At 48.5% G+C, this 26,287-nt stretch overlaps 2 protein-coding genes across 6 annotated transcripts in view; both read right to left on the bottom strand.

The window, feature by feature from the left end:
- EXT2 (exostosin glycosyltransferase 2) overlaps positions 1-1,924 on the bottom strand; it is a 129,426-nt gene extending 127,502 nt beyond the window's left edge. Inside the window, exon 1 of the mRNA XM_006212324.4 lies at positions 1,623-1,924. The gene's annotated coding sequence lies outside the window, so the exon portion shown is untranslated. The remainder of the gene's footprint in view (positions 1-1,622) is intronic.
- A 3,759-nt stretch (positions 1,925-5,683) lies between these two features.
- Positions 5,684-26,275, bottom strand: ACCS (1-aminocyclopropane-1-carboxylate synthase homolog (inactive)). 5 transcript variants are annotated; one of them, XM_072969812.1, is made up of 16 exons: positions 25,821-26,008; positions 24,546-24,830; positions 21,626-21,685; positions 19,483-19,553; positions 18,280-18,349; positions 17,741-17,807; positions 15,655-15,752; positions 15,064-15,141; positions 14,242-14,342; positions 13,530-13,619; positions 12,233-12,278; positions 11,978-12,119; positions 10,343-10,485; positions 10,087-10,240; positions 9,864-9,957; positions 5,684-5,867 (listed from the first exon to the last, which is right to left on the bottom strand). In XM_072969812.1, the coding sequence occupies exons 1-16, from the start codon at positions 25,869-25,871 to the stop codon at positions 5,864-5,866; spliced, it is 1,554 nt and encodes a 517-aa protein (XP_072825913.1). In that variant the 5' UTR covers positions 25,872-26,008; the 3' UTR covers positions 5,684-5,863. The 5 variants fall into 5 exon arrangements, 4 of the variants coding, with proteins under 4 accessions (XP_072825913.1, XP_072825914.1, XP_072825915.1 ...); XM_072969813.1 differs by lacking the exons at positions 5,684-5,867; positions 25,821-26,008 and adding an exon at positions 26,143-26,275 and having other exon boundaries at positions 9,649-9,957; XM_072969814.1 differs by lacking the exons at positions 5,684-5,867; positions 25,821-26,008 and adding an exon at positions 26,139-26,226 and having other exon boundaries at positions 9,649-9,957.
- Between the last annotated feature and the right edge of the window lie 12 nt (positions 26,276-26,287).

Below are 26,287 nucleotides of genomic sequence, written 5' to 3'. Positions count from 1 at the left end.
TCAGCTGGCTAGATGTCAAGCACTGAATCACTGGAAAAATCTTTTAGCCCCGCTCTACTGTCAGGATGATCTACATTTTCTGTTCCTGGAATTATTTATTCCTAAACTTTGCCTGAACAGCCTTTCCTCAGCGCTTCAGGCTATGTCCAATCCATTTAGTCCATTTTCGGTCACAGTCTCTTGGCTTCTCAATCTTTTTAGAGAAGCCCTCCCAGCTGAACTCTTGGGGCCGCTGGAACTTTACTCAACTGTTCCTGAAAACAAAGAAACCCAATATTGGCAAAAGCAGGAAAATCTGCAATTCATTGCCTTACCTGATAGGATTCTTTATAATTAAACTTTATAATTAAAGTTATATCATGGCTAACTTACCCTAAAAAAAATGGTTTCTAATTTAAAAAATAAAAACCCGTGCCCTTCTGTGGGAATTATACTATAATGAATGCAATGCACATAATTAAGGAACTAATAACTAAACTTTGCTGAGGACATACTACATGCCAGGATCGGTTTTAATTTCTTTATGTTAACTCATTTAATCTTCCTAACAGTGCCATGTGATAAGCTATTACTATCCTCATTTTACAGACAAGGGAAGTGTAACAAGAAGGCTAAATAACTTGCCCAATGTCACATAGCTGGAAAACGCCAATGCTAGGATTTGGAGAATGGCAGTCTGGCTCTGGAGCCTGAGCTCTTAACCCCCAAGTGAAGCTGCCTCCCCTGATTACCCTGAAAAGCCTGAATTAGATACACCTTTTTCATTCCTCAATTAGCCAGCATAACTTGACAGATGCAAATCTACCCATTCATACCAGCATATGCAACCAGAAGGGTTAAGTCAGCGGAAGTGAAGAGTGATGGAAATTGAGTCATATATTTTATTACCGTAAACAGCCTTGGAGCTCTGAAATTTACAAACCGAGTCCAGTTTAAGTCCTTAGGCACTCAACTGCCTTAGAAGAAGAATTTAAATTGACATATTTTTATTTCACGACATCTTCAGACAAGTAAGTCAAGGACCCTTTTCAATTAGCACTTCCCAATAAATTACACCAAGCAATTTTAACCTCAAAACTATATACATGTATCTGGCTCCCACCGCCAGTAGTACAACTTCAAGTGCCTCTGAACCTCGAGCTCAGAGCCAGGACACCGTTGGCCACCTTCTCCACCAGTGCATCAAGTCCTACCCGGGGCATCCGGCACTCCACGGGATGCCACTGGCCACGGCAGAGCCCAGAGCTCGAGAAATTCCCGTGGGAGGAAGCAAAGCCCCATAGCTCGCAGGAACAAGCTGGCGACGGAGAGCGGCCAGGGCAGAGGGTGGGCCCTTGGGGAAGAGGAAGCCACAAGATCCCAGGAGAACGGAAAGGTGCGGCGCAGAGATAGGGAGACAGGTGGGAAACCAAAACGCGGGGCGGGCCAGGTGACCAAGGAAAAGGCAGTGCGGAAGTCAAAGCGCCCGCAAAGCGGGAAATCACCGTGAGTGGCCCCGGAGGGAGGAGGGTCGGACTCTGCGCGGCCCGCGCTTCCCGGGCGGTCGGGGCCCGACTCCGCCGCGGCCCGGGGAGGCCCGAGCCCGCGCCCGGGCCTTCCCAGCCCTTCCGCGCCGCGCTTACCTCGGCCACGGCTGCCTCCCGCTGGGCCCCGCGCTTGGTCACCTGCTCATGCCGCGGGGCGCGGGCCACAGCCACCCAGCTGGAATCTCGCGGAGCTGCCGGCCGCCGCCGCCGGCGCGGGGTCTGCGGGAGCGAAACGGGAGCGCGGGGCCGGCGACTAGGCTCGGCGGACGTCTGACATCGAGCGCACTGCGCATGCGGGAGCGACGAGGACCCGCGCCCCCTGCTGGACAGGAGGAGTCAGGGCACCGCTTAGGGCTTCTCCCAGGTAGGTGGGCGAAGCTCAGGCTCCACAGCGAAATTCAAAAACCTGCAGCCCCATTCGTAATTAAAGAAACTACAGACCGAAGCAGTGAGGCACCACGCTTCACTTATAAAACTGTTATAAAACTGAAAATAATGTAAACACTTTATTATAATCAGTATTGATGAGCGTGCAGTATTTCTGTAGGGCAATTTGAGAGCATTCCTTAAATGTAAAATTCCAGTAACTTTCCCCAACAATTCCTCTCTATGGAGTTTACCCCATGAATATTCTCAACAAGTTTATCAAAAACGTTCATTACAGTATTGTTTCTAATAATAGGAAAAACCTGGAAACAACCAAAATAAACTTTGGGAAAGTGTATATTAATCAAAATAAATTATGATTAGAATGTAACAATGAGAGAATGCATATCTATGTTGGTACAGAAATAGCTCAAAGACGAGTTAATACGAAAGCATGGTTTAAAACAGTAGACAAGTATGATCCCTTTTATGTAATAAAAAATATATGCAGAAATAGAGGAGAGAAAATATATATGTTAGACGCTTAGATTCAGGCATATATGTAACTTTTTCTGGAAAGAATCCAAAAAGCAATAAACATTTTTAGAGGAATTAATTGTGGAGTTAGAAATGGGGGAGAAAAACTTTCATCTTTATTTTGTTTCTTTTTGTATAATTTACATGATCTAGCCTTCTACATGCACAGCAAAACCCCTGTCATAAGACGGTAAGTGGAGTCTAAAACATTCGATCAAAATGCAGAGTGATGTTATTAAGTCAATGAAATGATCCCACTGAGCCTATGCAGTTTACAGATACTGGCCGCAGAAACCAATCCATCTGGTCACAGCTGAACCTTAGCACCATCTGGTGGAAGTTGTCACTTAGAGCTTAAATATTCGTGAAGATGATTCTGAGTCTAGAGACCCAGTGGGGCTTCCAGCAGCAACTGTGATTCCAAGAATATTCTTGTGAGTTGATGCCTGCTTGTCACAGATCCAGAGAGACTGGGACGAGAATATTCTGGAGACGGGAAACACACATTCTGTTTCCTCACATCTAAGAGAGTATTTGCTCGCTCTCCAAATCCACATCCCCCCAAAATGATACGAAATTTAGCACACATATACTACATTTGTGAAATGGATAAGTGGAGGATATGTTCACTCTTCTTTGTCTTTCTCTGATTAAAAATGTTTCTAATTAATTATTCATTTTTTTTCATTACATGAGAACTTCCTGTGTTAAAGACCTGTGTTAGACATAGCCTCTGAAGAACCTGCCTGTCTTACTCACTTTTTATAACCCGAAACAAGCATAGGGCCTGGCACATAGGAAGTACTCAATGAGTAGTTTTTGAATGAATAAAGGGGGCCCAAATGCTGGCAGGAGCCCAATAGAAAGAAGACAAATGCACAAGTAAGACTAGCCAAAGTAGAGGAAGCAGAGTGGCCTAAGAGAGCACAAACAAAATGCTACAGGGTTCAACAGAGGAAGTGATCACATCCGGTTGGAAAGATGTAGGAAGACTTCATGCAAGAGTTGATAGCTGGTGGTCCTGGAGGATATTTTGGATTTTGACAAATAGAGAGGTGAAGAAGCATTCCAGGCAGAGGAAAAAAACATCATGTGCAAAGGCCCAAATGTGAGAAAGAAGGAGAAGCAATCAGAAAGACCAAGCGTTTTTTAATCCAGCATGGCTAAAGTGGTGTGACTACATTTCAAAAAGTAGAAACCAAGTCAAGAACTGGAGGTGAGAAAATATAGAAGCTGTGATATTAGAAAAGCCACATGATGCTAGAGCAGCTGAGAGTGACCACAGAGAAGAGTGAGAAAGAAAACTGTGGGCCAGGACCTGAAGTCTCTGAGAAGGTAGAAAAGTCCCAGTGGCCAGCAGTTAGAAGAGGACAGATTTCATTACTCACAGTGAAGGTACAGGACAAAGTGAAGACCACGCAGTCCCACTTACGCAGCGAGTCAGGAAGAGTGGAAGTGGGTGTCAGAAAGGGTGTGGCTTTTAAGGGAAGTGGCATCGTTAGCCACTTTTTTGAAAGTGAGCTTACAATGAGGAGAAATTGCTAATATGGAGCTGAATCCCAGATTTATCACTTCCTTTAAGTGGTAGCGGTTTGTAAGAATGGAGAAAGGTTATATTCTCTGACGAAATGACTCCGTGAAAGAATTGTTCTGTGGTATCTAAGTCGACTCAGCTTAAACAACACTGGCAGGCAGCCTGGTGGACCAGAAAACACCTATCAATATCAGACCAAATGTAATGAGCACTTTCTCAGATAGATACTGAGCTCACACAAAAAAGTAAAGAAAATATACAAAGAACCAGAAATGAAGCTGAAGTGAGAAAATCGAATGTTGAAGCTACAGCTTGGGCATACAAGATGCGAAGAAGGGGACAAGCTCCTGTAAAGCTAGGATACTGGGATGGAAGACTGGAAAAAAATTGCTCAGCGTCAGTAACAAAAAAAAACTTGTCTGTCTTGTCCAAAGAGTGGAAACAGAAGAGTCTCTGCTGAGAATCTTTACCATCAAACTTTACAAGGTGGGATGTGAATGAATACTACCAGCATGGTCCAGGCAGCTCCACACCCAAAGAGTAACTGGAAGCGTTACCAACATAAATCCCCTCTGGAGGGTCACACCCTCAACACAAAGCTGCCCAGGATTCTGACAGATAAAACCCTGACAAACGTAAACTCACAATCTGGAATTACAAAGCACATAGAAAATAAACCAGTCATCAGAAACTTCAAACAGCAGAAATAGAACCTACAGAACCACACATAATTAGACTACGAGAAATAGGTATAAAACAAGTGTTTATGGTGCTCAAAGACGTCAAAGATGGAACTGTGAACATTAGAAAGAAATAAGATGATTTTTTTCCCAAAAGACCAAGGAGATTGAAAAGGTACTGCATATAAAAAATTGAGATTAAAAACTCAATGCACAACTTAAACCATAGATTAGACACAATTAATAAACTGAGATATAGATCTGAATAAATTACCCAGAATGGAAATTCAAGAGGAAACAAGGAAATAGAATATAGTACCGGGAAAGTGAAAGAGAGGGAGCATAAAGGAAGAAACCCCAGCATATATCCAGAAGGAGGGGACAGAGAAAATGCAGAGAAGCAGTATCCAAGGAGACAGTCGCTAAGAATTTTCCATTACTGGACAGAGACGATCACCTGTAATGAATGGACAATAAAACTAAGAGCAGACTTCTCAACTAAAACAAAAAACAGAAGTCATAAGATAATGGTAGAAGTGCCAGGAGAAGCTAGCAGTTACTGTACAATTGTATAGCTAGTGAAACCATCTCTCAAGAATAAGGAAAAAGAAACATAGTTTCAGACAAACATTAATAGAAGGAATTTACCACCTATAAACCCTTCCTAACAGAATTTCTTAAATGATGTATTTGAGGGAAAAGAATATTAAAACCAGAAGAAAGTACTGAGATGAAGTAAAGAACTAATGAAATTGACACACTCGTGGGTAAAGCAAAACAAAGACTGACTGTATAAAACTATAAAAATAAAAATAAATTTGGTGACTAAAAACTGGGCATTCATCCCCACAAAGAGAAGCAGAGAGGGCAAAAGTTACCAATATCAGGAGGGAAAGGAGGGCTATTACTACATAGAGGAAAAAAAGAAAAGGAGGAACTACTGATACATACAACAAAGTAAATGAACCTCGAAACATTAAGCTGAACAAAATAGCCCAGACACAAAAGTGAACAACGATATGGTTCTTTTCACTGGGAAATTTTATGTGTGGAGCTAGAAATGAGAACAGCGGTTGCCTGTAGGGCATGAGAGACTTGAACAGGAGCTTGAAGGAACTTTCTGCAGTAATGGAAGTGTTCTCCACCTTGATGGGGTATTGGTTACACGGATGTACATACTTGTCAAAGCCATTGAATCTTAAAATTAAGATCTGTCCAATTCATCTAAAAAAAATGACACAAAGAGAATTATTTACAAAACAGAAACAGACACACAGACATAGAAAACAAACTTATGGTTACCAAAGGCGAAGGTGGTGGGGGGAGGGATAAATTAGGAGTTTGGGATTAGCAGATATAAATTACATATATACAAAATAAACAACAAGGTCCTACTGTATAGCACAGGGAACTATATTCAATAGTTTGTAATAACCTATAATGAAAAAGAATATATTTGTATAACTGAATCACTATGCTGTACATGAGAAACACAACACTGTAAATCAACTATACTTCAATTTAAAAAAAAAAGAACTATCCAATTCACTGTAGTTAAACTTGATCTCAGTTTTTAAAATTAATAGAATACAATGTTTTAGCAGAAGCTCAAAAGATGTCTGAGACGAGTACAAGACCTGGATGGTATTTGTAACTCTCCTAGGGACTTTCCCTAAATAGATTTTTTTTAATTCAGTTTTTTTAACTATGTGTGACATTTATGTGGTTTAAAAAACAAAAAGCATTAAAAACCCAGGGAAACAAAAAAAGCGAAAGAAACAGTAAAAATTCTCACTCGTCCTTGTTTCCCGTCCTCCCAGTTTCCGTACCCCATGGACAACTACTATTCTCCGTTTCTAATGAATTCTTTTTCAGACTCTTTAGGTGAAAACAAATGCCCTATATTTTGACTTTAGGGTGATGAAGTCTGAGAAAACATGCTGTCAAACATTAAATATCCTATTGAGAGTCATGTAACCTTAGAAATGTTATTAGAAATGTTCGCATCAGGGCTGTAAGTTCTATTTGAGCAGGTCTTCACCCAAACTGGGGTTGTCATGACTTTTCCAAGCACAATTTCCAGAGGAGAGAGAAAAAGAAGAGAAAAACAACAACAAAAGAAGAGGCAGGCATTAACTACAATACTGGCCACAGGAAAGGAAAACAAAGGAGCAAGAGTTTAATGTTCTAGGCTCATTTCCATGTTCAGGAGGAGGATAAAGAAACTGATAATGTATGAATGTTAATATATTAAGAGTATCTGGCAAAATAAATACTCATTTCTAGATATATAAAGAACTCCTACAAATCTTAGGCTTAACAAGTATTTTTTTAAATGAATGCGTGAATAAATGAATGAAATAAAATGAAAAGGAAGCAACAGAAAAACATATTCTCTTTTCTGTCTCTGGAAGTGGTTGTGGGAAGGTGATGTTTGGACCTTCTGTAGCCATACTGAGACCATGAGGGAAAAGGCTTGAAGGGGAAAAGCCAACATACTAGGGATGGCAAAGTGACAGATGGATGGAACCTGGGTTCCCATGGGTGGACAGATGATTAAGGCCAGCTGGCCTCCTATGGGAGGAGAGACATGAACGCTAGAGAAGAAAGGGTGTTTATCCCGCTAATACCCTACAGGTTCTGCTGCAAGCGCCCCGTAACTTGGAGCTGTCTGGAAGCCATCTTGCCACCACCTAAACGGAGCATGTTTGAAAATGAAGCCACAGAGAGGAAATAAGAGAGGGCACAAAATCAGATGGCATCATTTGAACTCCAGGTCAGAGCCGTGCTTGGAACATCTATCCTTCCCACTCCTGGTTATGTTCAATGGATAACTGCCCCCTTTGCTTTAAATACAGCTATTTCTACCATTTGGGGTCATTTGTAAACAAGAAAGTCTTCTCATTGATAGAAAAACAAGAAATATTTTTCTATGTAAAACATTTTTCCTTATAATTGAAGATTCTTGCAAGGATTCACAGAAATCATTAGGTAAGCATCCAATCACTTTGGTACGCAAACCTAGACCTGCGTCTCAGGGTTGTTGGGAAAAATAGCTTGAATTCAGAGAACAAATACATGGTGGGTGTTGTTTACCAATCATTTATACTCTGTCTCGCTTGGTTGCCAGAGAGAGAAAGACCTGAGTGCAGGTAGTCACTCTGAGAAGCAGCCTTAGGGAAAGGTGAGAAGATTGGAACGAGTAAACCTGGAGAAAAGAGAGGGCAACCCAGGGGTGTGCTGTAGGGCCGGCTACTCCTGTGCACCCCTGCAGCTCAGTCCTGTTAGGGTCTCTTTGAGGAGCCGTGCAGGATGTCAGGGCTGTCTACTGAGACAGTGTCCACATGCACGGAGAAGAGAGATACTTTCTCACTGGTTCCCCTCCCCCATTGCTGAAGCATCACCCGGAAGTGTTAACTCCCTTAGGGTTCCTCCGTCAGGCTCCACGCACACACAGCTGGCTGGCTGCAGTGATGGGCAGAGCAGAAAGGAGAGCGGGGAAGATGTGGACAGGCATAAGATACGTCTAGTCCGTGCTCCAGAAAGGGAGCCACATGGCGCACATCCATTCAGCAGAGCACAAGCCAGCTCTCCCCAAACAGATGGCCTCAGTTCAGGCCCAGATTCCTGGTCCCAATCAGCCTCTGCTGGGAAGCCAGCTTGGATTCCCTCTAAGGAAGAACTAGGAGTCATTCTTCTGAGAATTCTAAATGGAATTCATCACATGAGTCCTTTCAGGGGCAACGTCCTTTCAAAGGTCTCTGGAGAGGATGCAGAGGGCTTTCAACGTGGCCGTTCTATTTTCTGTATTCTGACCCTCTGTAAAAGCCGCAGATATTCCAGTAAAACAAATCTTAGCACCAGCATTTCCTGGAAGTGGGAGTAGGAACGAGTGCTACTTAGCCAATGACACTGGAAAGTATTTAAGAGTGAGACAATGACAACACGAAGCCTGGTTCTCAGAACTGGAAAAGTCAAAGAACCTTTTGGGACCTGGTTTGGCAGAGTGCAAAGAGCTCAGGATTTTGAACCAGACCAACCTGGCTTTGAAGCCTGGCTCTCATACTTTTGAGGTGTGTTCCTTTGGGAACATCATTCCATTTATCTGAGGCTCAGTTTGCTCATCAAGAAAATGAGGGATAATACTGTCAGCTTCCTAGGGTGGTGAGAGTTAGAAATGACTCACGTCAGTTGCCCAGCACAGTGTCGGGCACCTATAAGGTATTCAAGAAAGGCAGGGGAGAGGAATGAATGAAAGAAAGGCAGAAAGAAAGAGAAAAACCAATCCTAAACCATATGTGTTTAGAAAGTAAACAGATTCCACTGACATGCTCTTAAAAGAGTAAGGAAAGAGCGAGTTTTTCCAAACAGGAGTGTCGGCACCAGAGAAGCGTCCTCGGCACATAGCTTTAAGGTCGGTTCAGAAAGCTCATTTGAACTCTGAACTAAAGCACCCCTGGGGAAGGGGTGAGTGGCCCTTCATGCTTAGGGTGAAAGGCCAGCCTGGGTCAGCTTGTCCCCACAGTCTGGTTCAGGGCCCCGTTATCTCCCCCGACAGTCATGGCTAGGTCACTCTGGTTCGGGATCAGCAGTGAAGGCAGCGCCTTCCCAGGAGCAGAGCATCCCCAAGACAGAGATGGCCCTCCTGCCTCCCGCCGGGGTCCTGTTCACCTCGTCCCAAGTGCAGGCCGGTCCCAGGTCCCAGGTCCCAGGTCCCAGGTGCACTGTGGGCCCACATATCCTATGTGTGGGGAGAATAACCATAAACACATAAAATTAAATCCTTTCTCCTTGTACTTTAGAAATTATCACTCCTTTTTCCTTTGGGGGCAACTCTGTCTTACGCATATTGTTCCTTTGATGTGTTTCCCTGGCAACAAAGAAGAACGAAGGTGCCATCAAAAGAAGGTACAGGTTGTTTGTTTCCACGTCCCTGGGGGCTGTGGTTCAGCGCAGTCACGACTCCTCTATTCCATAAATGACTCACAGCAGAGCCTTCCAGTTTCTCCCAGTTTAGTTTAATAGTTGGGCGGGGGGAGGGGTGGGCCAGGTGGAACCACAACTTAAGGAGTATCTCATACTGCCACCAGGAGAGGCCAGGAGCAGTTCTTCTTCAAAGGCAAGGCCAAGAAGGGTCATCAGCCTGACAAACGGCTCATCCACCATCAGTCTTCACAGTGGCTGCCAGGCCCTGCAGCCACGAGGCAACAACCAGCTCACCTGTGCGAGCCCCTGGGCTCCTGGGTCTGGCAGGAAGGGGGGTCCTCTGCCACCTGGGATTCGCCCTCAAGCACCTGCCGGATCCTCTGCATCCCTGGGAAGGGGAAGTGGGGGCCCATCAGCACTGATGGCGGATGGCTGGGGACGAGCACACTGGGGCCACAGGTGGAGCCAGAGGGGGAGGTCAGAATGAGGGACACAGTTAGTAGGTGAGACCGCTCACCCAGGCGAAGCCGGTGGGCCTTATCGGAGAAGACCAAGCGGAACCAGCCAGGCTCTTTGCACTCGAAGGCTTTGCCAAAGGACAGCAGCACCTTGTTCTCCAAAAAGCGGCACCAGAGCAGCCTCTCCTCCTCAAAGGTGGCCTCCGGCAGGAACTAAGGGGGGTAAGAGCCCAGGGTGCAGGTGAGATGCCCCTCCCCCTCGCCTGCTGGAGGGAACTTTAACCACCTCCCCACCTGCATCACCACCTGTGTTACCTTCCTCAAGTCGACCCAGATGAAGAAGCCGGCCCCACGGCTCAGGAAGGGGACCCCCAGGGCCCGGAGCTCTTTAGAGACATAGGTGTGGGCGGCCTTGAGCCGGGCGTGGTTTTCTGGCAGGTACACTTGGTTGATCCAGTCTGTGTGGGTGAAAGGAAAGCCAAAAGATAAATCTCCCACCAACCCTCCACTCTGTCCCGAGAGTCTAAATGCTGAAAAGAAAAAGGCCACGAGCTGCCAGGACTGGGTGAGCCCCTCCTATAGCTGACTGGGGGCAATGGGGATATTCAGCGTGGAGCAGGATGCAGACCCTAACCAAAGGCAAACCCACTTACAGAGTGACACTTACGAGTCACACCGGCTGAGTCTCAGATCCCAGGGTGGCCACTGATAAGGTGTGTGACCTTAGGTAACTTAGCTCCCTGATCCCCATTTTTTAAATTGACCTTTGTTTTCACTGTCCAGTTCGATGAATTTTAACACATGTATAGATTCCTGGAACCCCCCACGACAGGGATACTGACCGCTTCCCTCACCCCAGAGAACACCTTGTGCTGTTTAAAGTCACATCTTCCCCTTCCCTACAACCACTAGCCTGTTGTCCATCACTGTAGTTTTGCCTTTTCCAGAATGTCATATAAGCGGAATCATTCAGTAATGTAATCTTTTGAGGCTGGCTTCTTTCACTCAGCAGGATGCCTCTGAGATAGACGTGTTCCCGTGGACTTTATTGCAGAGTGGTATTCCACTGTGGGGATGAACCACAGTTTGTTTCTCCATTCATCTGTGTAAGGACATTTTGGTTGTTTCCAGTTTGGGGTGATTATGAATAAAGCAGCTATAAACATTCATGGAGAGGATTTGTGTGACCATAAGAGCAAATACCCAGGCGTGGGATTGTGGGCTATTTGGTAAGTGTGTGTTTAACTTTATAAGCAACTGCCAAATTGTTTAGTGGCTGTTCCATCTTCCATTCCTACCAGCAGTGTTGAGAGTTCCAGCTGCTCCTAACCAACATTTGATGCTATCACTATCTTTTTAAATTTAGCTATGATAGCAGGTTTGTAGTACCTGGTCTTCATTTTATTCATCTAATGGGGGAAAATACAGGGACACCTGCTTCCTAGGATTCTGAGAAGAGACAAATGAGAAGAGCATTGAGAGCGTCTTGTAGGGCTCAATGAATGGTGCAATTACAGGTAATCTTTGCTATCTAAACTCACTATCTGAACACAGGAACAGAACAGATATGCATAGAGAGACACTTCCAGTATAACAATCTTCCCTTAGTAGCTTATACTCCTTTTCAAGTGCTCACAGCTAACAGTAATGAGTTCACAGTGATTAAGTGCCTATTATATGCCAGGTGCTATTCTAACTGAATGACAAATCACACTAACCCTACAAGACAGGTGCCATTAAGACCCCTATTTTGCAGATGAGGAAACTGAGGCTCAGGGAAGTAAAGGAATAGGCCACATAGTCAGGAACTGACTGAGTGGGGTATGAACCCCCTCTGGGCCCAGAGCTAGCACTCTCAAACATAACCGTAAATTCATCTCATGGGAAAAGCATCCATGATCCCTGGCCAGTCCCAGACTGACTACAACCCTCCCCCACCCTGGCAGTCACCACGGTCCCGGAGCAGCTGTGCCATCTGGTACTGAACAAAGCCACTGAGGCCATGATAGCGGCAGAGGGAGGCCACCGCAGTGGCCACGTCCTGGTTTTCTGTGTACAGCGTGCCGAAGCGGAGCCCAGACATCCCAAAGTCCTGCAGGAGAAAGGCACCCTGGGAGGTGGCCAGCCCTCAAGGAGGAAGCCGGTTCCACCCACCTCTCTGCCCTCCCACCTCTCTGACACCCTGAAGGCCAGCCAGGAACCCACCTTGCTGGTTGCCCACATCACATGGGTCCTCTGGGGGTCGGGCAGCCTGCAGAGAGCACAGCGTGGGACGAGAGGCAACACAGAACAGCGGGAGCTCACAGGTTTGGTTCAACAAATAAGGAGATGGATGGATGAAGCTGGTTTCATCTCTTGAATCACCAGTTCCCACACATCCTTTAGATCAGGGGTCAGCAAACTACAGCCTGCAGCCCAAATCCAGCCCGCTGCCCGTTCTCATAAATAAAGCTCTATGGGAGCACAGAATGCTCCTCCATGTACCTACTGTCCCGGGCGGACTTCACGCTATCACAGCAGAGTTGAGTAAGCGACCCTATGACCCGTAAAGCCTAAGATATTTGCCATCTGGTCCAAAAATACTTGCTGATCCATGATGTAGAGCATAGTTCAAATGTCACTTCCTCAAACAGGTCTCCTGGCCACAACCTAGTTGACCAGGTCAATCAGGGACCCCAAGCAGAGCCTTTCCTGGCTCCCAGCTGTCTCCTTTTTAGCATCTATCTGGCCATAATCAAATGACTAGCTGTCTACCTAGCTGCTTAAATGGTTTTTTTTTTCCTTCCTGGCTAGAAATACAAGTTCCACCTAAGAAGGGCCTGTGTCTTTCTTGTTCACTGATGTAGCCCCAGTACAGCACAGCGTCTGACCCAGAGTAGATGACAAGTTCCTGTTTCTCTGTGTCTCTCTCTCCTAATCCATAAGCGAATGGGAGTAACAACCCGCATGCCATCCACCTGGCAGAGCTTTGTGGGGACTGGCTGGAGGAACCAAGGGAAGGACTCGGCAGGCTGAAAGGTCAGAGTATCATGAACTGTCAGCATCCCTGAATGCCAGAGGTGTAGGCTTTACTGGTGATCCGGTCCAAGTGTCCCTGACGGTGTTTTGGCCACACCGTCTTGGCTCAAACTAAATCTAATGAAAAAGCTCAAATAGCCAAAAGGGCTTGGCACGTGCAGGGAGCCCCAGAAATATTTGCTGAATGAATGAGTAAATGAATGAATGAATGGAAATGGAGCTACTCTGGAGATGAAGGAACAGCAAAGGAGGCCCGTTTCCTCTCCTCGCAGCCCTCCCTCAAGAAATCCCAAGCCCCCTCCCCGGAGCTCTCTGAAATCCCACGGAACTAGCCCAGCCTCCCATCTTCTCCTCAAGGGATCTGAGGACAGTGGGATCAGCTGGACAGAAGAGGAATCACCCTGGGGCAAGCCATGCCCTGTGGGCTGAGCCTCAGAGGGGCCTGGGCACCACAGGGGACCCAGGGGGCTGGCAGTCAGCTCACCCTTCCAGGCTCAGGACACTGCGGTACCCAACTGACTCCTCAAACACGGACAGCATGTAGACCTCATCCACCATCACGTGCAGCGCATGCCTGGAGGGCAGGTGGTGGGGAGGAGAGAGCTTGGTTTGCAGGCCAAATGCATCCCCCTGGGGTGGGACAGCAGTGAATCAGATCCAGGACCACTGTCTAGCCCAGGGTTACCAAACTTATTTTTCAGGAACACCCTTATTTTGTTTACTTTCTTCAAACAAACAAGAAGCCGCACAGACAAAGCAGAAGATAGTGGGGCTTTTGAAGCACCGGGAGGGGGGTGACAGTGTCCTCGGGCACCTTCATGGAGGGGCACAGTTAAGTGCAAGACAGGTGAGTACAGACAGACCCAGGTTCACGTCTGCCTCACTCTAGGCTCAGTACACTGAGGATGATGACAGTCTCGGCACCTAAAAGGGTCCCTGGGAGGATTACATGAGATGGAGCAGGCAGGGTGCTCAGCAGGGGGCCTGGCCCCCAGAGCTGGCAGTAACTGACAGCCGCTGTTATAAACAGAGAGAGAGAACCAGCACCCCCTAACCCCCACCTCCCCACCCCACTGCCCGGAGGAGCCAAAGCAGGTAGAAATTCACATGGGGTGAAGAGGTGGCAGGACTCCCCCAAAGCCCACACCAGAACCCTGATCAGTCACACTTTGCGGGGTGAGTGTGGGGCGCCTCACCTCTTGGCAAATTCCAGGTACTCCCGCAGCTCTCCTGGGGAGTAGATGTCACCCAGAGGATTCTGAGGGTTGATGAGGATGAGGCCTTTGACCTTCACACCCTGAAACCATCAGTGAGGCAGGAGACCCTCAGCTCCTCCCGAAGGCCAGAGCCACACGGTCCCATGGGATGGGATGGGCGCCAGGCAGGGTCCCAGGGAAATGTGTTCACCACCCAGCAAGAAAGAAAACAAATGCAGAGAACAAAGCACAGGGGGAAATACGCCCAAACGCCAGTAGAGGTTGCCTTTGTTGGTACGATTGTGGGTGGGGATTATGCTTTTAAAATTTCCACAATGGGTATGTGTGGCTTTTATGACCAAGGTGAAAAAAGAAAATTGGATTAATAGATTTTTGAAAAGTGGACTGGGAAGGAACTGCTGGAGGGCTGCTGGTCTCTGCCTTTCTTCAGGAGGCCTCAGATCCCCTCAAAGGGAGGGGACCACCTCCTCAAATCACCAGAGAGACTGCTGAAACACAGGCTTCTAAGCTCTACAGTCGACTGGCTGAATGAGAACCAGGCGAAGTGGGGAGCAGTATTTTTAATCAAGCTCCCTGGTTGAGTCTTTGTACCCTGGGAGTCTCAGAGTCTGTCTCTAGAGAGAAGACCCTCCATGAGCGGACTCCTGCTTGACCCCAGAATGGTTCCATGCTACCACCCTACCCCCCGTCCCCATCACAGACTGCCAACCCCACTGGGAGGGGATCAGCCACAGGAAGTGGGGTCCATGCCCCGCTCGGACCCACCCACTTCCAGCCTTCGGTTTAATTTGATCCCCAGACCTCAGAAATAGCTCCTTGCAGGGCCATCTCCAGCTTCTCCACTGTGAGCTGGAACGGGTGTGTCTCCAACCCAGTGACCTGGAAAAAGATCCACAAAAGCCAGCAGCCAAATTCAGTGACCACTCCCAACCAGACCCAAACTCTGGGGCCTCTCCTCCCCCTGCCATTTCCTTTAGAACAGTCTCTGAAAAACACAGGTGGGGTCACTCCCTCTCACTGCCACCCACCCCATCACATATGCAGGGAAACCCTCATTGTTCTTAGGTTTTAGGAAGAGCCTCCTGAAGTCCTCCAACTGGGGTCCAGGGTCTGCTCTAACCCACTCTCACCCCACCATTTCAGTGTGGTCTCCCTGGGCTGCCCTTGGCTTCTGCATTGACCCTAGGAATCTCAGAGATGGAAGGTCAAGAGCCCCCAGAGAACCCAGGCAAGTGCAGCTGTGGCCAACAGAAGGCTCCAGTCTCCTTTCAGCCATAACCCCCAGAGCCCTCAGCGTGGACTACCTCTCTCATCCACCCTCCAATCCAGATGCAGGGAAGTCTTGGTCTTTAAGAAAGGCCGGGTTCTACCTGGGGTCCCAGGAACTCTTACCTCACTGTCCAGATAGACACAGACCAGTCGGACGTTGCCATAGAGATACACGTGCTGCATGATGGCTCCGTAGTAAGGGGCAGGGATCAGGAAAGCCTCTGGGGGCAGGAGTGGGCCAGGGCCTGTCACCCTCTGGCTGGAACGCCCAGACCCCTGTCCACTGGCCCCAAGCCTCTCCAAGCCTCCTGTATCCTTGGGGAACATCTGAGGAACACGCTTCCTCTCTCAACTCCCAAAACTCTTTCTAAAGCTTTAGAGCCACTGAGACCAGTTTCTTTTCTAATAATTAGTAGCTAACATTTATTGAGCTCTTACTACGTGCGGGGATCTGTGCTAAATGTTTATTTGTGTTTATCTCATTTGATCCTCACAATCACTCAGTGGAGTAAGTACTATTATTATCCTAACTTCACAGGTGAGGAAACCGAAGCTTAGATGCCCAGGAAGCACTCAGCATGCTGCGTCACTCCTAGCACAGGCTGGGGTCTGCAAGTCGAAGCTGCAGGGTGATGGTCTGGGCCGGACAAATAGAAAAACTCGACAACACATAGAACTGCCCAGAGACAGAACGTGCCGCCTCAGGGGGCATGAATTCTCCCTCCCTGGGGATATGGAAAGAAAAGCTGAGACGTTAGGTGGAGGGGGTGGTATATCATACAGAAGACTATTGCTGTGGGTGGGGAGGCGATGGGTACTGATGAGACGAGTCCCAGGTCTGCGCTAACGCAGATGTAAACGCACTCCTTCGGAAAAGGACACATCCGTCAAGCTGCCCTCTCTTCCCAACTTTCCCTTCAGCACCATCCACCCTATTCACGCTCCAGAAGGGACAGCCTTGGTGGGACATGTTCCCTCCCCTGGCCCCAGGGATTGGACGAGAGGTAGACCAATGACCCCAGGAGCCCATGCACTGGCTGGCCAGAAACCCACCACGTTCTTTCTCTCTCTCTCGAGACTGTGCTGTAAGCAGCACAGACCCTTGTGAGATGAGAACGTGCACTGAAATGCAAAGGACATGTGGAGTTAGAGCTGGGCCAGCAACCCTGGGCCACACAGAGCTGAGGAAGGTCCAGAGAGAGGCCTGTATGAGAAAAGAGGGGAGACTGCATACCCCAGTGACAGAGTGCTGCTGAACCCTCTCTCGAATGTTCTAGAATGGGTAGGAAGTTGCCTATTAAATCCAAACAATGACTCTTCCTTCTGTGGTTCAAAACCTGGCTATTACCTCTCTGTGTGATTTTGACAAGTAACTTAGCTCCCTGGGTCTTAATCTCCTCATCTGTTACATGGGGTAGCATAGCACCTACCTCATCCAGATTAAATGACAGACTATGCATAAAGCCTTAGGCCGGCACTTGAAATGTAGTATGTGGTCAATAAATGTTACTAATATTATGGTTATTAGTTAAGTTAGTGTGAGTGCGCCTCTGCTCCTGGCCACCAGCACCCCCTGCCCATGACCATAGTCGATATGTTCCGGAGGCAACAGCGGGTCTCGCAGCAGGCACTGCTGGCCGGCCACTCAACAGCCACTTCAGTTTGCTTCCTTGCGGAGAGAGCCCCAGGTTTTTCAGCTATGACCAGCAGTAAGTCCAAGGAGGGCGGGCCTTCCCCAGCCCCAGGGGATGAACCAAGTTTGGTGCAAGCCAACCAGGGTTCTCTTCCCCTTCGCCCGGGACAGCTTTGGGAATAGGTCTCTGAGTCAATGCTGGCCCGTAAGATGCAGCGGGAGGTCTGCAGGGACTCTCCTGGGAAAGGGTAGCCCCATCTCCTCCATCCCAATAAAAAAGAGACAGGCAAAGCACAATCTTCCTTTCTTCCTGTTTGAGGACACACTGTCATGTGAGGATGTGACAGCCAACTGTGAGCATGAAGTAAAAGCCAAGGTCGTCCCAGAACCCTGGCGTCACCTTGACTTCCCTCGGCACTGCCAAGCCCTGGTGTCTTGTTCAGCCACTTATTTAGGCCCCCTAGGGTCTAACAGTCTATTCTAGCAAAAGCATTCTGACGCAGCCCTCAACGACAGGCAGACGGCGACAGTGCAGGAACAGGGCAGCCCCCAGTACTGAGTGGGCGATGTACTTACCCCCCACCTCACACAGCACTGTGGCCAGAGCAGAGAAGAGAGAGGCACAGCCATTGAGAACAACCACCTGAGGGGGACACATCCATGGGGCAAAGATGAATCTGTCCCAGGAGGGCGCAAGGGCCTCAGCCTCTATCCCAGGAGGCACAGAAGGAGAGCCAGGTCCCAACTCGGGGGCACAGTCACAGCAAAGCCACAGCCCCTCCTGACTAACAGCCAAGTCTGTCTGTGTGACTCATTCATGGGGACCCTGCTCTAGATCAACTGAGCAAGGAAGAGGGAGCTGGTCACTCAGAGAGTCCTGCCTGAAGGTGTGAAGGCAAAGAGGGGCCGCACACCAAAGCAGGGCAGAAATTATACCCACTCTAAATACCTAGGATGAGGGGGGAAGAAGGGATGTGGTGTTCCTAATTCCACTTATTCCAAGTGGGTATTCTTAATTTCAAATCAAAACTAAGTGACCAGCCAAAACCCCTGGCGGGTCAAAAGTTAAGGAGGGGGCAGAAGAGCAGGAAAGAGCCAGGGAGGGGGCCACTCACATTCTCTGGTTTAAGGGGTGCAGGGCTCTTGCAGTAGAAAGACAGGAAGCTGGCCACTTCCTCCCGGAGGCTGGAGATAAGATAGACACACGGGCAGGGCTTGTTAGCGGGTCTCCAAGCCCCCATCCGCCCATCCCAAAGCTCCTCTGGTGAACCTTCAGGCGGCTACCATTACCCTTCTCTGTTTCCCACAAGGGGAATGAGATCAGTATTTGTCCCCATGGTACCCACCTCTCTCCCTGGCCCCAACACCATGCACTCGCATTGACGCTTTGATTCCAGTAGTTCTAGGACGCCCAACCCCACCTAATCAGCAGACTTCAAGAATATCAAAAATAACACTTTATACAGATCTAGCTAATAGTAGTAGTAATAATAAAAAATACAATAATTATATAACAATAACTATTATCACAGTTACTGCTAATATTTACTAAGTATTTACCTTATGCAGGTGTTATTTAGAGAATTTTCCTCATTTCATCTTCATGAAACCCCTATGATGCAACTACTATTATCATTATCCCCATTGTACAGACAAAGAAACTGAGGCTTGAAGGCGTTAGGTCATTTGCTGGAGTGGTTTGACTCAAGGGCCCACCATCCTAATTACTCGAAGAACATGTGCTTTGGAACCACTCTTGGAATCAAGTTCTGCTCTGTCACTAAACCCTTAGGACAGCATCTGGACCCTAGTAGGTGCTCAATAAATACAAACTTTTATTAGTTTCTTAATCTTACCAGCAGGCAAAGGCCTCAGCCAGCTCCCCCTAAGTTGATTCTGGCTCCTCCAAAGCTACTAAGAAACTGGAGACAAAGACTCCTCACCAGAAGTCCCTCTCCGTGCCTCAGACTCAGAGAACCAAGCCAGGGAGCTCCTAAGGGGGGTCAGATGGGCCAGAGGCACCAGTTCTCTGCAGATGCTCCAGAAGACCCCACGCCCACCAGCTCTTCAGGACTAGGCCCTCAGCCTGGCCCAGGCTTTCTCAACCTGCCACTACTGATGTTTTGGGCCAGATAATCCTTCGTGGTGGGGGCACTGTCCTGGGCATTATAGGAGGTTTAATAGCATTCCTGGCTTCTACCCAATAAAAGCCAGTAATACCCCTCTCCCAGTTATAACAACCAAAAATGTCTCCAGATGTTGCCATATGTCTCTTGGGAAGAAAAACTGCCCGGGGGCTGAGAACAGTAACTACTTACAACAGATGTCCCCTCCAGTCAGGGTACTGCAGCAGGGACGGCTCCACCCTCAGCATGTCGCTCTGACTCAGCTGGGGACAGAGAGGGCAACGCAGGGCTGAGGGCCACATGCCCTCACAGTGGGGACCGGCACTGTCACCCACATCCACGCAGCTCCGGGGCCTCTAAAGCCAAGGGCTTGGTCTGCTCATCGGAGACAGAGGCAGCACAGGAACAGCATTCTCATGCCCATTTTGCAGATGAGGAAACTGAGGCTTAAAATGTGAGAGGCCTTAGCCAATGTTACAGCACTAGCAAGTGGCAGAGCTAAGACAAAAGAATCTTTGACCCCTAGTCTAGTGCTCTTTATACAGCATGGCCACCCAAAAAACCAGAGGGGTGGATTTGTGGAGGCAGTGGTAGGAGATTGCACCATTCAGCTCCTCCATGAGTGACAATGGAGTCCCAGACTCAGGTGCCCTCCCCTCTGTCTTGGCTCTAAGTTCTAGAGGGACTCAGGGCATTGTCTTCCTTCAGGCTCAGCTCAACCTCATACTTTGGAAAATGTGGCCATTTCCACACCATCCCCACCCTGGCCAGGGGCTGAGTTAGTGACTCCCAGGGCATCTCACACACAAAGTCAAGGAAAGATCGGAGCTTTGGGCAGTGGGACCAAAAGAAGAAAGGGAATCAGCCACATGGTCATAACTGCAGCCTTTTCCCTTTCCCCTTCGTCACTGGAGCTGCACTGTCCAATATGCTGGCCACACGTGGCTACTCGACACTTAACGTGTGACTAGTCTAAATGAGACACTGGATTTTGAAGACTTGATATGAAAGAAGTATGTAAAATATTAATCATTTCTATACTGATTACATGTTGAAATGACCATATTTTAGATACACTGGGCTAAATAAAATCCATTATTAAAATGAATTCCACCAGTCTCTTTTTATTTATAGAAAATTTTTAAATTTATACATGGCTCACATTTTATTTCTACTGGCAGCGCTGAGCTGCCTTGGAGTGGGGGACTGGCTTTGGGAAGAACAGGCTTTTCGAGCCCACTCCCTATGTCCCTCTCCCCTTGCAGCTTAGATCGTTCCCCTTTGGAGATTTGTTCCTTTGGGTTAAGCAACGGCTCTCACTAGTCCCAAGCTCTGACTCCTAGGCCTTGAGAGACACATTTATCAGGTAGTTCCAGTGTTTTGCTATAGAAGGCTCAGAGCAGCTGAAGAAATCTGAGTATTCTCTATGTCTGTGAGTTGGCGGGGAGGGAGGGGGCAACATAAGGACAGGGGGTTAAGGGGCACAAATTATTAGGTATAAAATAAGGGCAAGGCTATATTGTATAAGACGGGGAGTATTACCAATATTTTATAATAACTATAAATGGAGAATAACCTTTTAAAAAATTGTGAACCGCTATATCAGATGCCTGTAACATATAATATTGTACAGCAACTATCCTTCAATTTAAAAAAATAAAGAAAATAAAGAAACCTGATTATTAAAGTTTGAGGAATTTTGCAAACTGGTAAAAACCAGCCATTTTCAAACATTAAATTATATAAACTATAGGTAACTTATCATATTAAAAACAAAGGTGGAAAGTATTCAAATAATATTGCTCCTGCTTATGTTACTCCAGTTTGCTACCATCTGAGCTCTGAAGGGTCTCTTGGTCTGTGTGTCCGGATGGTGGGAACCCTGCACTATGGTGCCCCCGCACCTCTCTCCCAGCTCTGAGTGCAGTGATGTCACAGCACAGGCTGAAACTGGCCACATAGTGGGTATTTACACTATGGGGATTGGCAAAAGCTACAGATCAGGGCCCACCCATCCCCAGGGCCAGTTGTTAAATACTGACCACACATCACCTAGTATTTATTTTCTCTGAGAGCAGGGACCCAGGTAGCAGGAGAGACTGAGGAGCGGAAGAGCCAGAAGAGATGAAGAAGCCGGATCAGAGTAGGGAAGTGACTCGGCCAACAGGGCAGAGGAAGTGGTCCCCAAGGCATATCTGGAACCTGGGTCTCTGACTCCAGGGCCAGGGCCGCTGAGACCAGCAGGAGGCTTTTGTGGGGGAAGTATTCTGGGGAATTCCAGACAAGACAGCCCCTCGGAGCTGGGGATGCCACCCAGAGGTGCACCGGGACTTACCCTCCTGGACAGCAGGTCAAAGCAGAGTTTGTTCTCACTGGTGCCCAGGTTAATGATGCCCTGGAGGTGAGAGGTATGGAGCCATGTGAGCGCGGCAGAAATGGCCAGTGAAGGTCTGAGGAACATCGCAAGGCAGCAGAGCAGAGCTCTCTGCGATCCCACCCTTCCCACCACCCCTCCTGGCCTTTGCTCAAGCTGTGCCCTCCATGTAGCTCCCTGATGCCATCTTCCCATTTCTAAAGCTCTGTTCAAATGCCATCTCTTCCAGGAAGCCTTCCTCAAAATTCCACCTGCAAAGGATCTTTTCTTCTTCTGGACCCCAAAGTGCTTTATCTGTACCCTGTTAGAGCAGTGGTCAGTTTCTGTCCCAGGTCACAGGGAGTAACATACAGGATTTATCACCCCTACTAGATGGGGAGGTCCCTGAAGGCCAGATACACTCCCAAGACAACACTATATCTCTCAAGAGCATCAGTGGGACTCAATACATATTTATGGGATAAAAGAACGTACACGTAAATTGGCGCTCTGGCAGGAACAGGAACAAGGGTGAGCGCAGAGCAAGAAGCCCTGTGCTGGTGGAAACACTCCCCGGGTGAGACCCAGGCAGCCTCATACCGCATCCAGGTCCCCCCTCATAAGGCATTATTCTCATAGGCCAGGGATGGGGGAAGGCACAACTCAAACTGCCCCTTACAGAGTCCCCAGAGAGACTCACGCACAGCTAATTCCTGACCCCTCAGTTATTGGCAAGGATGAAGAAGGAGAAAGGATGAAAAAGTAGAACTTGAATGAGCTCAGGCTAAGACAAATAAAAGGCAGTGTCCCTTCACGTCCTGGGGAGCAAACTTATAGGATCCTCCACCCATAAGCAGTCCATCTGCAGATCCTGCCACTCCTACCTGAGCGGCATACGTGCACAGTCCAACCCCTTCTCCCCCTCCACTGCTAGGGCCCTGGCCCAAGCCGCCAGCACTTCTTGTCTACATTATCTCAATAGCTTCCCTCCTTCCTGTCCTGCTCACTCCCTCACCCCGACCCTCCCAGAGTCTAATCTCCACACAGCAGTCCCAGTCACCTTTTTAAAAAGAGAAATCAGATCATATTGCTCTTCCTTTGAACACTTTCCATCCCACTTAGTCTAAAATCAGAAGCCTCACCATGTCCTATCTGAGGTTACAGATTTATTATCACCCTGCCCCCATTACCTTTCTGACCTCATGCTGGTCTCCAGCCAGCAGCCCCTTTGCTGTCCCTTGAATTCATCAAGTACAGTTCTGCCCTGAGGCTTTTGCATTGGCTGTTCCCTCTGTCAGGAATGCCCTTCCCCCAGATACCCACAGTGCTCACTCTCAGTACTACCCAGGCTCTGAGTTGGTCCCCAGTGCCCTCCACCTCCTGGTATTCACACCCTTGTACAACCCCTTCTCCCTAAGTGTGAGTAGACCTAGTGACCTGCTTCTAATGGACAGAATCTGCAGAAGTGATGGGCTGTCACTTCCAAAATTAGGTTAAAAGAGTCTGTGGATTCCATCTTGGGCACGGGTGACCTCTCATTCTCTCTTTCTCTCTTGGATTGCTTGCCTTAGGGGAAGCCAGCTGCCGTATCATGAGGCAGCCCGATGGAGGAGACCATGTGGTGAGGGACTAAGGCCTGCCAACAACTGTGTAAGTGAGCTTGAAGTAGACCACCCCCACCCGCCAAGCCTTCAGATGAGACCACAGCCCTGACTTCAGTGCACCTTCACAGAAGATCTTCAGATTAAATTCCCACCCAGATTCCTGAACAGCAGAAAATGTGAATTATTTGTTAAAGCAGCTAAGATCTGAGGTATTTTGTTACACAGCAAGAGCTAACACAATCCCTCACTTTTTTCAGGTCTCTGCTCCAATGTCACCATATTAAAGTGTCCTTCTGTGACCACCTCACATAAAATAGCAACAGTCTCTATCCTATTACTTTATCTTTCTCTCCCTCTCTTTTTTTTCTTAATTTTTTTATTTGTGGAGGGAGGGAGGTAAGGAGGTTTATTTATTCAGTTATTTTTAGAGGAGGTACTGAGGATTGAACCCAGGACCTTATGCATGCTAAGTATGCACTCTACCACTTGAGCTATACCCTCCCCCAACCCTGCTCTATTTTTCCCTACAGCACTTATCACCACATAGTATACATATTATGTCTGTTCACTGTCTGTCTCCCCCACTAGACTAATTTCCATGAGGGCAGGAATTTTATTTTTGTACACTGCTGTAACCTGGGCACCTAGAACAGTGCCAGCCCCTGGTACCACTCAACAAGTAAAGATTCTTACTGGGTTATTCATGACTCTCTGCCCTCTGAAGGTATTACCAGTAATAAGTTGTAATAATTGGGGCAGGTGACGTTAATAATAACAGCAACGACCACTTACTGAATGCTCTGCAGGGAAGTACTGTACTAATAACTTGTATACCTGCTCTCATTTAGATGTGACAGTTCTATAGAGAAGGTTTCATTCCATTTCAGAAATGAACTGAGGTTTACAGAGGTTAAGTAATTAGCTCAAGAACACACAACCTGTAAAGCCAAACAGCTGTGACCGGAACCTTAGTTCTGTCCCAGCTCTAAAGTGGGATAGCTGACGAGCTGCGGATCAGAATCCATATAAGAGCATTCTACGGTTCTTGAACTCCTCCCTCACAAATCAAAGTCCCCTAAATTATAAATGGGTAGTTTTCTGATCCACGTAATAAACTGGGGCCTCTCTGAGCTCCATCAGATGTCCTCTTGGAGGTCAGAGGACCATAACTCCAACCTGACAATTGCAAGCTGGGTGCCGCCCTATTACTGGTCAAGGTAGGGCACACACCACCCCCCATCGCCACCACCAACCGCAGTGCTCCCTTGGGTCCCAGTGGGGATAGGGGCTTCACTCACGCCAGGGTTCTTATCCTCATCATACTCATCCATGTGGTAGGTCCGGTAGCCCTGCTCAGCTGAATCCCAGAACCATTTAATGATGCTTCCTCTAGAGGACAAGTGGGGACTGTCGGAGGAGAACATGGCAGTGGGATCACCCACGCCATAGAGCAGCTTCTGGTCTGGTTTTCTGGAGGCTTCTCTTTCCAGACCATCCCCATAGATACTATGCAGGCCTCGTGTGGAGACTGAACCCGGACAGGTGGTAGGTGTCCTGGATTCCTTCTGAGGAAGGGAGAACATCTGCAAAAAGACAAAAGCACTCAACGCCTGATCTGATCAAGGGCTTTCCCACCAAATATCAAAAATGAATTGAGACTCCTGGGCTCCTCCCCCTTCTTTACCTGCCCCTTCCTGTATGTTTATAAATCTATCTCTTCCTGTGTCCCTTACTAGTTGTAACCATGTGTGCAACCACTTCAAGGCATAGACTCTATTGTGGCTCTACAGCGTGGGGGCGGGGGGGAGCTGCACTCGCTTTTATATGACTTTAATAGATGCTTTAGCTTGTTTTACTTTTGTGCAAGTGTTTCATTCTGCAGCCTAAACAGGCGCCAGCATTCTTTTCCATTCTTGCTGACCACAATTTCAAGAAGCCAAGTTAAAATTTTCTGACTTAAAGCAGAAAGAGCCTCAAGTCCAGGGGTCTTGTAGTGATAGATGTAAACGGGGTAAAGAATAGGACCAGATTATCCGCTGGTCTGGAGCAGGTGATGGGTGGGGACTGAGGGGAGGGAGGTGGGGTCTCCCCGAGTGCAGGGACCCCAGGCAGAGTCCAAGTTCCCACCCTTACCCCTGAAGGAGGGGAGGCATGGGGCTGGTCTCATCCTGTCCGTGGATGTCAAGTCCTCCACTTTCTAAGCCAGTTTCATCATCCGCACAGTGGGTATAACTGTAACTACCTCACAGGGTAGCAGTGAGGACATAAATATGTGAGTTAGTGTAAATCGCTGAGAACAAATCCTGGCTCATGGCCAAAGTTCAATAAACTATGTTATTATATCATTAACTCCTCGCCAACTTCCCCAACCCTGATACACAGGCCCCACATAACAGAATGATGCGGGACCAACCAACGGCCTGGAAATCCAGGGGGCTCCCTCAGTTAAATTTTGTTCCACGAAATCTTTTCTGCCCCTCCCCACCCTTGCTGACCGGGCTCTCCGGAGCCTCCCCTCGGAGAGGCTCGCGGAAGGACAGTGGGGCGGCGGCGGGGTGGAGGTGGGGGCTGACCGGGCTCGGGCTCCGCGCGCTGTATGGGGACGAAGGTCGGGGTCGGGGCATCCAGCCGGGCGCCGGGAGCCCACAGCCCGGCACCCGCGCGGCCAGGCCTCGGCGATCCGCAAGAGGGCGGACTGGGCGGGCGGCGAAGCGCAAGGCCTCTGCAGGGCGGCGGGCGCCTCGCGGGCGCTGGCTTCAGGTCTCGGAGAGGAGGAAGTGCGAGTCCGGGCCGAGGGCTTCGAGACGGAAGGGCCGGGGCTTCTGCAGCGAGGCCTCGAGCCCGGGCAGGAGAGAACCCGCAGGGCCTGCGCCGCAGAGCGGGGATCGCACCTACTTGAGGAGCTGGAGGAGCCGGAGCCGGCGCCGGCGCTCCGGGGACGCGCGTTCTGTGTCGAGCCCTCGCCTGGACTCGCCCGCCGGCGCTGTGCGCGGGGCACCCGGGCCCGGGCAGCTGCACTCGGACCGCGGGGCCTTCCCCG

This window comes from Vicugna pacos, chromosome 10 (assembly GCF_048564905.1).
Source record: "Vicugna pacos chromosome 10, VicPac4, whole genome shotgun sequence".
NCBI classification, from domain to species: Eukaryota; Metazoa; Chordata; class Mammalia; order Artiodactyla; family Camelidae; genus Vicugna; species Vicugna pacos.
The sequence above is the reverse complement of the archived record's forward strand: the minus strand, read 5'-3'. Positions and strand labels throughout refer to the sequence as shown.